This window comes from Geotrypetes seraphini, chromosome 7, assembly GCF_902459505.1.
Source record: "Geotrypetes seraphini chromosome 7, aGeoSer1.1, whole genome shotgun sequence".
NCBI lineage: Eukaryota > Metazoa > Chordata > Amphibia > Gymnophiona > Dermophiidae > Geotrypetes > Geotrypetes seraphini.
The window spans coordinates 1,345,492-1,357,633 of NC_047090.1; the positions used below are offsets into that span (position 1 = coordinate 1,345,492).

Sequence of the window (12,142 nt, forward strand, 5' to 3'; positions counted from 1 at the left end):
TATAGCTGTAATTTGTCAAGCCGTTTTTCGTATGGTAGATCCTTGAGTCCCGAGACCATCCGGGTGGCCATTCTTTGCACCGACTCCAGTCTCAGCACATCCTTGCGATAATGCGGCCTCCAGAATTGCACACAGTATTCCAGGTGGGGCCTCACCATGGATCTATACAATGGCATAATGACTTCCGCCTTACGACTGACGAAACCCCTTCGTATGCAGCCCATGATTTGTCTTGCCTTGGACGAAGCCTGCTCCACTTGATTGGCAGACTTCATGTCCTCACTGACGATTACCCCCAACAGTAACTCTCGTCCCTTCTCTTTCCCTTCTCCCCTGTCAGCAGTAGCCCCTTCCCCTCCCTTGTCCAGGAGTACCCCTTCTCCCTTCCCTCCTTCCCTCTTCACCAAATGTTTCCTCTATGTATGCTAGCGGCAGCTCTGTGTGCTTTTAACTTCGGCACACAGCTGACCCTAAGCAGTATTTTAGCCACGGTTTCATGAGGCAGCCTCGGGGCCTTTGGTAGGCTGGCCCACTTCGATGATGCGATGTGGGCCGGCCTACCAAAGACCCCTAAGCTGCCTCATGAAACCGCGCTAAAATACTGCTTAGGGGCAGCTGTGTGCCGAAGTTAAAAGCACACAGAGCTGACGCTGCATGTCTGGGGGTGAGGAGACATACGTGACAGGAGTCAGTGGTGGAAGGCAGGAGCGCCGGCATAGCGACGACAACAGGAAGTTCAGCTGACGCCAGCACCTTTTGCTGCGGCGGGGACCCGAATCCTTTGCGTACCGGCAAGATTTTTTTGCGGACCGGCGGTTGAAGAACTGTGTTATAGAGGATGTATATACCGTCTCACCACTAGGCGGTGTATATAAATAAAACATACATAGTACTTAAAACAATACAATTAAAACCAACAAACACAACAACACACATGAACAAACCTACCAGAAGTTGTGTAGTGAGGGCATCAGACTCATACTCACCTTGGCATAGACACAGCTATCTGACAACCTCATGAAGGGACAGTATTTATCACACAAAGGGCACATGATAATATGGGTGGCTTCGCAGACTTCTTTACTGGAAAAGACAGGAAATTGCAAATAATATCTAGACTATAATTTTCCAAAACAATGTTCACATTAAGGTTTTGGCTCCCATCCTACATCCCATGAGCAAAATCCAGTCCATGTTTCTCCAGCCCACACGCCCTTTTTTTTCTCACTGCCACATATGGCCCATGGAGGTGGGGCTCTCATGTTCAGTGGTAGCACAAAGACAGCAAGCAGCAACAGAAGCCGTTCTGATTGGCTCCCACTGCTTTCAGAGCAGGAGAGCAGTTCCACAAGAATACGGGTGGCAGTCAGTGGCCACAGTGAACCTGGAAATGAGAAACCTAGTCATAGGGCCTCTGAAGCTGCTGCTTGTGGAAAGGGGCCAGAGAGAGCAGAAGAAGCAATAAGCTGTGAGAAATGCTTCTACAATCTCTGGCCACTGCTGGTAAAGTCTATGGAGAGATTCTGAGACCTGCAGTGAACCCTAAAATAGTAAATGCTGCATTGAAAAAGCACAGCTAAAATTACCATCAGTGTTCCTGCTGCAGAGAATGTGAGGAAAGTAAGCAAGAAGAGGGGTGAATGAAGGGATGGGAGGGTCAGGGAAAGGTATGAGAAGGGTGTGGGAGTGTGAAATGCACACACACCCCTGCCATATATCATCCAATACCTCCCCAACCCCTTATTCCACTGCCTACTCTAGAGAAGATGCTGTAGAAAGGGAAAAGCAAGATGCAGGGTTCCCAAAATGTGGCAGGATTGCCAATTTCTCAGAAATGTTCCATATCACTAAGAACCAACAGAAGAGGGAGTCCAAAGTATACATGGCAAAGCAGCAAAAAAAAAAAAAAAAAAAAAGCACCAAGGGCCTTTTAAATTAGGATAGCAAGATATTTATTCCAAAGACACAACACGGACAGGCATAGGTGTCGGAATGAGGGCAGCCACAGGAGACATGGCCTCCCCAAAAATTGGCAATCAGAAGAATGGCTCTCTCAGCTCCCCCACCTACCTCCTTCCTGCTACTGTAATTTAAAATTTTCAGCCAGCCAGTGGTACAACAAAGCCAGCCTCCCACTGTCTGCTTGCCCCGGAAGTGTTCTTTCTGCAGCACCCTGTCTACGCACACTTAGATCTACTGACCAAAAACTCCTTTTCATTCCTTCTCTCAAAGATTTCTACTACACCCGAAAAACTAATTTTGCAGTAACCGCTCCTACACTATGGAACTCTCTTCCACAATACCTTCGGGACGAACAAAATCTAATTAATTTCAAGACTGGCTTAAAGACCTTCTTATTCCAAGACGCTTATGACCGTCCCTAGATCCCTTTCTCTCTTTTTTACTTCGTTTTTTTAATGCGAGTAAGTAATCGCTCCAACAATGCTACCACACCCCACTTGTTCAACCCTTCCCCCACCCTTTCCTATCTTAACTAATATATGTAACTTCTCCCTTCCTTCCCCTCCTATCCTCACTTTCCAGTTAGTCTAGTTAATGTCATTTTCGTTCACTTCATTGTATTTAATTATTATTTACTTTTACTATACTTTGTAAACCGGCCAGATATTCATTTGATGGTCGGGATATTAAAAAATTAATAAACTTGGAAACTTGGAAGTACTACAGAAAGAATACTTCCAGGGAGGCTGGCTTCGTTGCGCCGACAGCTGCCCAAAGATTTTAAATTACAGCGGTGGGAAGGTGGTAAGTGGGGAGGAGGGAGGGTCGTACCAAATGATCTAACTGAGAGGGGGGAGGGGCTGGGGTTGGGAATGAGGGAGGGCAGATGCTGCATGGGCTGGAAAGGGGATTGGGAAGGACAGATGCTTCATGGGCTGGGGGTTAGGAATTGAGGAAAAGAGAGATGCTGCCAGTGGGTGAGGGAAGAGAAAAAGAGAATTTTTGGACATAGGTGTGTGGAGTGGGATGGAAAGAGATGGTATACACGTGGAGAGGAAGAAAGAGGAATAATTATTGGACATGGAGAGGAGGGAGGGAGAAATGTCACACTGGGAGGGAGGAGAGATGGCTCAAAGAAGGGAGAGATGTCAGATTCTGGAGAAAGGTGATGTAAATAGGGAAGAGAGAGTCAGACCACTGGAATGGGAAGGAGAGAGAGAGATGCTAGACCATGGAATAGAAAGGAAGGAGGGGAGAAACATATTCCAGACTGCAGGAAGGGGAGGAGAGAGATGCCAGACCGCAGATGTTAGACCACAGGAAAAGGGAGGGAAGGAGAGAGAGATGCCAAACCATGGGAGAAGAAAGAGATTACAGGCTATGGGAAGGAGAGGAGAAAGATGTCAGACCATAGGAGGGGGAAGGGGAAAGACAGAGATGTCTGACCATTGTAGAGGGGGAGAGAGAGATGATATGTGCTTAGGAATAGAGGGGAAGGGGAGACATTGGGAGGAAACGGTGCACAGCAATGGGTGTGGAAGGGAAGAGATAGGAAGAAATGCTTCTTATGGATAGATGAGACTAAGGGAGCAAAAAGAGGGAGGAGATGGTACACATGGACAGAAGGGAAGACATGGAAAAGTAGAAAGATTTTGAGAAGAAAGCAGAAAAATGGAAGAAAGTTGAATGTTAAAAATTAATGTTAAAGATGGATATAGGGCAGAAAGAAAAGAAGGAGAAAAAAACCCAGCAAATGTATAAGAAGGCCCTGAATACACAGTTATGAGCAGAGACAGAAGGAAGTGCAGCCAGAGACTGGGAAAAGATGGTTTAAAAAACAAAATCACCAAAGGTAGGGGAAATGATTTTATTTTCAATTTAGTGATTGAATTGTGTCAATTTTGAGAAATTACATCTGCTGTCTATATTTTGCTCTGTTCAGGAAGAAATGCATTTGTGTCTTTTTCTCTGGGGTTGTACTGCATGCAGAGTCTTGAATCTTAGGGTTTTGTTTGTGCCCTCCGAATGCGGCCTCAAGCTCTGGCTGAGCCGGGGCCACCCAAAACCTGGACAAAGTGCTGGGTTTTCTGAATCCATCTGGACACCCGGACAATCCTCTAAAAAGAGGGCACATCTGGTAACCCTACCCGAAATTAAAAGGAAGACCAATCAAAACCAAGCAAATTGAACAATGGTGCTCTAAGGACATGGGAAAGGAATCAAAATAAAAATTGGGGGGGCTGTGCATCCCTAGTAAATACAATCTGGTCAATATTCAGTCCATAGTAGTCAGCATGCAGTATTAACCCCAGATATTCAATGCTGGGCCAAGTCTGGACATTAGCAAAGAATATTCTGGGCTAATTCATAATGTGATGGCCAAAGAGGTTTATAAGGGCCAATATTCACCTGGGACCCATATAAGACACTAGTGCTGGCTCTGGATGAATTCTGGTCAGAACCCATATAAGCATAATCGGTGTCAGGTCAAAAGCGCGCCAGGACAAAGGCGCGCGCAGACAATTGAGCACAGCGCGGAGGCGCACGCTGAAGAAAATTACTGTTTTTAGGGGCTCCGACAGGGGGGCGTGGGGGTAACCCCCCCCCACTTTACTTAATACAGATCGCGCCGCGTTGTGGGGGCGTTGTGGGGGTTTGGGGGGTTGTAACCCCCCACATTTTACTGAAAACTTCACTTTTTCCCTGTTTTTAGGGAAAAAGTTAAGTTTCCAGTAAAATGTGGGGGGTTACAACCCCCCAAACTCCCCACGCCGCCGCCGCAATCTGTATTAAGTAAAGTGGGGGGGGGCTCCCCAACAAAACCCCCCGCCGGAGCACCTAAAAATAGTAATTTTCTTCGGCGCGCGCCTCTGTCTTGCGCTTAGTTGTCGGTGCGCGCCTTTGTCTTCCGCGGTTTTGTCTATGAACCGCATAATCAGATGCCTAAGCCCCTCTATAAAACCACTCCCTCCCCCCAATCTTGATCCCCTTCCCTCCGGTTCCCCTAAAGATAATAGCAGCCTGTCCCTGGAATCCCCCAAGTGGTCTACAAAGTTCTGTGGGTTATGAGCAATGCCCGGTTAAATCACTTTGAATTATAAGGCAGAGTGTTATTTTTCCCTTGGCTACAATAAATATGTTTGAAATATTATGCTGTTAAACCAGTTACATACTGACAAATGCATGCGTGTTGAACTGCATTGTACAAAAACCATCCTAAGAATTCTGAAAATTTATTCCAGGCACACCCCTACGCAATGATATGAAGAACAGAATTTGACGCTTTACCTGACTTGGCAGTGATCCATTGTGAAGACTCCGTACAAAAAGACAAATAATCCAGTGAAAGCGGCTGGGAAGAGCATGCCTGTATACCAGCCTAACCAGGCAAAATATAAGCCAATTTTCTCACCAAAATATCTCCTGTTTAATACAGAAAGGCAAAAATTACAGACCAGTTTGTTAACAGGTGTTAAACTCTCATCAATATGGTCAATTTAAATTTTTAATGAGAGAAGGTGCTCGATACGGCTTTTCAGTCACAGTTTGAAAAGGAAGTTACTTATTTAAAAATGTGTGGGGCTGGAGAGAAACAGCTCCTGGCTAGTTAATCACTTGTTTGGGGGCATTTGACTGGATAATGACCCTGAAAATATCCAGTTAGCACCCAATGCAAAAATGCCCATTTGGGGGGCACTTACAAGGGGTGGGAGATAGTCAGCACTTACCTGGCAGAGGTAACCACATAAATAAGGAAGATTCAAGTTCAATTTACACTTCTCCTCCGCATTCGCGGTGTTTGGGGATGAACAGAACTGCGGATACGAAAAAAACGCGAATAACTTTTTCATATGTTATTTACAGTTTTCTGTTAAAAATCCTCATGAATATATGATGAAACCGCGAATAACACTGAAAAAGTTATTCAGCGATGTTCTCTGTGCATGTTGACGAAAGTGCTGGGAAAAACGCACCAAAATTTTTTATCGGTACTCGTGGATGACATGATTTTGGAGGAGGAGCCAAAAACTGCGAATAATCGAAATTGCGAGTGCTGAAACTATGATTATGGAGGGAGAAGTGTATTTAATATATTACATGACATTGGTGTGTTCTATCCCGCCAATACCTTTTAGTTCTAGGCGGTTTACAAAAGTTGGCCTGGGCATTTCTAGGAAGAATACATGGTTAATAGATGTAGTATGTGTCGGGATCTGTGAAGGGTTGATCAGGTTTAGTTAGATCATTTGACAAATTTCTTGAATAGAAAAGTTTAAAGCTCTTTCCTGAATGTTTTGTAGTTGGACGTCATAGTCGGCAGATTGGAGAGGTGGCGGTCTAGTTTCGCTGCTCTGGTGGCTAATAGTCCGTCATACATTTTTTTGCTTTATATACCTTTGATTGGGGGGTGGGTAAAGAGTGCATGAGTTCTCCTTGGTCCGTTTCCATTTAGGGCTTTGAATAGGGTGCAGTAGAATTTGTATTGTACTAGGAGCCAGTATGAATCTCGGAAAGCGGTGGTAATGTGGTCCTATTTTTTTTCAGCGAGTAAATCAGTCTAAGAGCTGTATTTTGGACTGTTTGTAATTGTTTTAGCATGTTGGTTGGGCATGACAGGTAAAGGATGTTACAGGAGTCCTAGGATTAGCACTTGTACCAAAAGGTAAATCTAAGTGGTTTACAATAAAAGTTTAAAATAAATACATGTAAAAATTAAATAGGGCAGGGAACAAAAAATAAACAAAACATAAAATACAGTTAAACAATCAAACCGTCAAAGAAATATGAGGAAAGTAGGGAGTCGGTAGGTTACAACAAAACAAAAAAAGGTTGCGGAAAGGGGAGGCATGAAGAATATGGTAGGGGAGTACTCGAGGGAGTCCAGAGAAGAGCGACTAAACTGATACGAGGTATGGAAAATTTTTCATACGCTGACAGGTTAAAAATGCTGGGGCTGTTCTCCCTGGAAAAGAGGAGACTTAGAGGGGACATGATAGAAACCTTCAAAATCCTTAAGGGCATAGAGAAAGTGGATAAGGACAGATTTTTCAAACTGAGGGGAACCACAAGCACTAGGGGACACTCGGAGAAATTGAAAGGGGACAGGTTTAGAACTAATGCTAGGAAGTTCTTTTTTACCCAGAGGGTGGTGGACACATGGAACGCGCTTCCGGAGGATGTGATAGGCCAGAACTCTGTACAAGGGTTCAAGGAGGGTTTGGATAGGTTCCTGGAGGATAAGGGGCTTGAGGGGTACAGATAGAACTAGAGGTAGAAACCACTTCACAGGTCATGGACCTGATGGGCCGCCGCGGGAGCGGACCGCTGGGCGAGATGGACCTCTGGTCTGACCCAGTGGAGGCAACTTCTTATGTTCTGCCCACACTAGTTGAGATAAAGCCAAAAATGGAACTTTAGAGAAAAGTTGCCTAGAAAATTAAGAACAGAAAGCCAAGGGCAAGTAGTATGCCTTTTATTGTGTCTTGAAATTCGCAAATGATTTTTCTGAACGGTGATAAAAAGGCAGAGAATTCCAGAGAGCGGGAGCCTTGACAGAAAATGAAGAATTCCTATGAAAATCAAGGAAGAGTTGTCGGAATGAGAGCTCTTTGGCCTCTTTTGACTAAGCTACAGCGCGCCCTTATGCAGGTCTTTACTGCATGCTAAGTTTAGTCAATTTTACCAATTTTCTATTTTGCCTGTTAATGGCCATGAACTCTACTGTTGCTCTTAGCATGCGACCATTTAAAAAACATTAGAATGTGAGTTAATGTAATAATTGTATAGTTATTAGTGCATTCCATGCAGTATTTATGATTTACCAATTGTATTGCATTATCAAAGTTTGAAAATCAATAAAGATAAAAAAAAAAAAAGAATGTGAGTACTTAGTGAAACCTATTTTGTAGGCAGTAAGGCCCTGATTCTATAAAGCCCACCTAAAGTTAGGCGCCGCTATTGGCTCCTACTTTATCTGAGCGATAGGCTTCCGCTTTTGGGTAATCCTCATTCGCGCAGAGTTACGACTCAGTATTGTTTTCAGTTTTTAATCCACGTGTTTTTATATCAGGACTGAAGGGAGACAGGTTCAAAACAAATGCAAGGAAGTTTTTTTTCACCCAGAGGGTCGTGGACACTTGGAATGCGCTACCGGAGGAAGTGATCAGGCAGAATACGGTACAAGGATTCAAACAGGGATTGGATGGATTCCTGAGGGATAAAGGGATCGTGGGATACTGAGGGAGGAGCTGGGATATAACACAAGTATAGGAAGTAAATCAGGTAATGAGTATAAACTAACCTGGTCGTGCATGTGCAAGACCGGAGGGCTAGGACTTCGATAGGAAGGCAGGACTTAAATGGGAAACCAAGGTGGCAAGGGAGCCCCTTCTGATGATTCAGACAGGTCTTGACCTGTTTTGGGCCACCGCGGGAGCGGACTGCTGGGCAGGATGGACCTGTGGTCTGACCCAGCGGAGGCACTGCTTATGTTCTTATGTTCTTATGACTTTTAGGGACCCCTGAGGAAGACAGTATTGTCGAAACAGGGACCGTTCCCAAGTCCAAGTTCCCAACGGTTTGGGTCCTAGGTATATTTTATGTGGATTATGAATTTGTATATTTCTTAATAAAGCCTGCATCCTGAACATCACCATCACATCACTGCTGGACTCGTATTTTCTGTGGGATTAAGGGTCAACCTTTTGCTTGTTTTCCCGATACCGGCACTCAACAACTCACAATAGGCCATAATTGGGCTTAATTGAAAGTTAGGCACCTAACTTGAAAAACTTGATTCTATAAAAAGTAAACGCCAAGCCCAGAGTGCCTCCACTAAAAGTTAGCATGTCTTTGAGTTAGGTGCCTCTTTGTAAATCAGGTGCTGTTAGGCTCTGATATCATCGCCAACTTTAGACCTAGAAAAACCTGGCATAAATTTGGAACGCTTAAATGTTAGGATGCTGAGCACCACCTAAGCACGCTTAGGCGATGCTGAGCAAGATTCTATAATGAGCGCCTACGTTTTATAGAATTAGTGCTGATATTGGTGCCTTAGGGACAGACCATGGGAGGCAGACTGGTTAATTCCCATGGTCAGCGCTGACCACAGATATTCAATTTCTAGTAACCAGCTTTGAACATTCAGTTTATTTTTGACTGGCTCAAACTTAGCTGGCTAAGTTGATTTTCAGCATTGTTAGAATGGCCAAAGATAGACATATTTGCATGGCCTAATTTGGCCACTAAAGAGAAAATTCATTAAAAGGTGCCTAAAGATAAATTAAAAAAAAAAATTAAAATTAAAAAATTTAATTTAATTTAATTAAAAAAAAATAAAATAAAATAAATTGAATCAGGTTGGGCAGACTGGATGGACCATTCGGGTCTTTATCTGCCGTCATCTACTATGTTACTATGTTACTATGTATCTATACCCCTCTATCTCTTTTTTCTTCAGGAATTCATCCAATCCCTTCTTGAACCCCGATACCGTACCCTGTCCTATCACACCCTCTGGAAGTACATTCCAGGTGCCCAGCACCCTTTGGGTGAAGAACTTCCTAGCATTGGTTCTGACATCTGTCCCCTATTAATTTTTCCGTATGCCCTCTCGTTCAATGCTGTATGCTGCCTTCAGCAATATTGGAAACGTGGGAGAAAAATCTAGATATTGAAAATGTATTATATTGTCACTTCTCATGTGTTTGAAATGCTCTGTTTTAACTCAAGCCTCTTTTCTAGTTAAAGAAGTCCATGATACTGTATACGAAACCAAATACAGGTATATAGACATAGATGTATATTTGAATGAAATGACAAACATAGCTGATATTACCACATAATGGCGCACAACTAACTTGAAATAAAACAATAATCATGGCAGTAATTATAGAAGGGTAATCCAAACATACAACTTGAAAATCTTAAATTACTCAAACTGCAATCTCAGTAGTGAAGAATCTTAGGGCTCCTTTTACTAAGCTGGGCTGGTGGTTTTTGCGAAAAAATCCGGACCCATAGACCTGCCCCCTGGGCCCTCCTAGCTCCACCCAGCCCCGCCCCGTTATGTCCATGCCATGCCCCAGCCCCGCCCCCTCAGCCTGTTCTTGCGCAGATGCCTCCCCCCCCCCTTGACACAATCTGAAGAGGAAGCTTTTGAAAACCCGGACAAAGCGCCAGATTTTGAAAAGCTGTCTGGACGCCTGAACGTTCTCTAAAAAGAAGACAGGTTTGGGTAAATCCGGACATCTGTTAACCCTCTATCAGCTCCAACCCAATTCCGCCCACACAAACCTACACATGATCCATGCATAGGTACACATGCTTTTCACAACCACTTCCTGAGTATAGAGCAGGCTTTATATCATCACCCTCACCCCACAGGAATGGCTAGGTCTACTAGCATGGTTTTCCAAAGAGCAGTATATTAAATGATATAGAGAAATACAGTAAATAAAAAGTAAAATTGGTCTGTTGAATCAATCTGACAACCTTAGAAATTTATTTTTTTTAAGATTTTGTCCTTAATTTTGTAAACTGCTTTGAATATTCTCTTCCAGGAAGGCAGAACATTACAGGCTGACCAAATTTTAGGTTCAGTTTAAGATTTGGCACTGAAATCGACCCACAATCCAGGATCGGGTTTCAGCTGAAAACACCTGTGCATTTTTGGTAGAAACTGAAACCGTAGCCCCACCTGCCTTCCCCCCCCCCCTCTCTCCCTGTTTCAAACCTAGTCTCCCTCTGGGCCAACCTCCCCCTAACAGAAAACTCATTCCTTCTCCGGGCTTTCCACCAACTCCCCCTTCCCCCCTCTCTAGGCCCTCCCCGGGCCTACCTTTTAAAAGCCCTGGGGTGTCCAGTGGTCTCTTTGGGGCAGGAGCATCCCAAGTTTCATTTACCCCCACTGGTTGCTTTGTGAAAATGGTGCCCATGATTTCCCATAGCAGCTTCATGAGACTGGCATAGGATGGTGAAAGCTGCCATTTTGGAATTGGGAATGGCATGAGCAAGAAGAGGACAGGCTTATGATATCAGTGAGTGGGGCTAGTTTTGATTTTGGAGATGAATCTGAGACCAAAACCAAAATGTTCTGCATTCCTGGAACAGACCATTCAAAGCAGTTTACAAGACTAAAAACAACATTATAAAGCCATAAGAAAAAAAAACATTTCAAAGACTTATTGAACTTTATTTACATGTATCAGCTTGGTTCTTAGCCCCAACATAGGGCTCCTTTTACTACGCTGCGGTAGCGTTTTTAGCGCGCGCTGCAGATTAGCGCATGCTAACCCCCACGCTATGTGGAAAAGCTAATGCCAGCTCAATGGAGGAGTTAACGTCTAGCATGCACTAAAACCGCTAGCGCAGCTTAGTAAAAAAAGCCCCTAGAGTATGCAAATATATCTCATGCATATTCATTATGGAAAGCCTAGCAATCCCGAGGACTACAGCAGTCACTAAACTACAACAATGGTAAGGGTAGAAAGAGTGACAAAAGTCCACAGCTGAGAAAGTTCTCTGCTAAGCTCAGTTACTGAGCCCTAGAATTTACCGTATTTACCGGCGTATAGGGTACACTGTTTTCCCCTGAAAATAAACTTAAAATAAGGGGTGCGTCTTATACGCCGATAATCAAAATTATGAGCTCTGCACCCTGTCTGTCCTACGTCCTCTGGAATCCCTGGTGGTCCAGAGGTACAGTAGGCAGGAGCAAGCTTTCTGTGCTCCTGCCCCGCTGCTAACCCAGTCGGTCGGTGGCTGCCGCAAGATCGGGAGCCAGTCAGGAAGCCGCTCAGCGCCGAGCAGGAGCGCCAAAACATACTTCTGCTCAGTGCCACTCAGCAGCTGAAGAAACCCAATCTCGCAGCAGCCACCGACCAACCGGGTTAGCAGCGGGGCAGGAGCACAGAAAGCTTGCTCCTGCCCGCTGCACCTCTGGACCGCCAGGGATTTCAGCGGCAGAAGAGGTAGAACAGATGGATGGACGGACAGAGCATGGAGGGGGACAGGATGGAAAGCCTGGGAGGGAAGGGGGCTTTGAGCAGTGCCTAGCAGGGAGGGGGCTGGGTGTAGAGCCTGACAGGGGAGGGGGCACTGTACATGTGCATAAAATTTTTTTTTTTTTCTTAAAAACTGTCTTAAAAAAGGGGGTGCATCTTATATGCCAGTTCATCCT

The 12,142-nt window shown here is 44.6% G+C and overlaps 1 protein-coding gene across 10 annotated transcripts in view; it reads right to left on the bottom strand.

Moving 5' to 3' along the window:
- Positions 1-12,142, bottom strand: part of ANO4 (anoctamin 4) — a 207,152-nt gene that overhangs the window by 66,869 nt on the left and 128,141 nt on the right. For all 10 annotated transcript variants that reach the window (XM_033953171.1, XM_033953170.1, XM_033953169.1 and 7 more), the window contains 2 exons: positions 5,251-5,385; positions 987-1,083 (listed from right to left, as the gene is read on the bottom strand). In XM_033953171.1, coding sequence (XP_033809062.1) covers positions 987-1,083; positions 5,251-5,385 — 232 coding nt within the window. The remainder of the gene's footprint in view (positions 1-986; positions 1,084-5,250; positions 5,386-12,142) is intronic.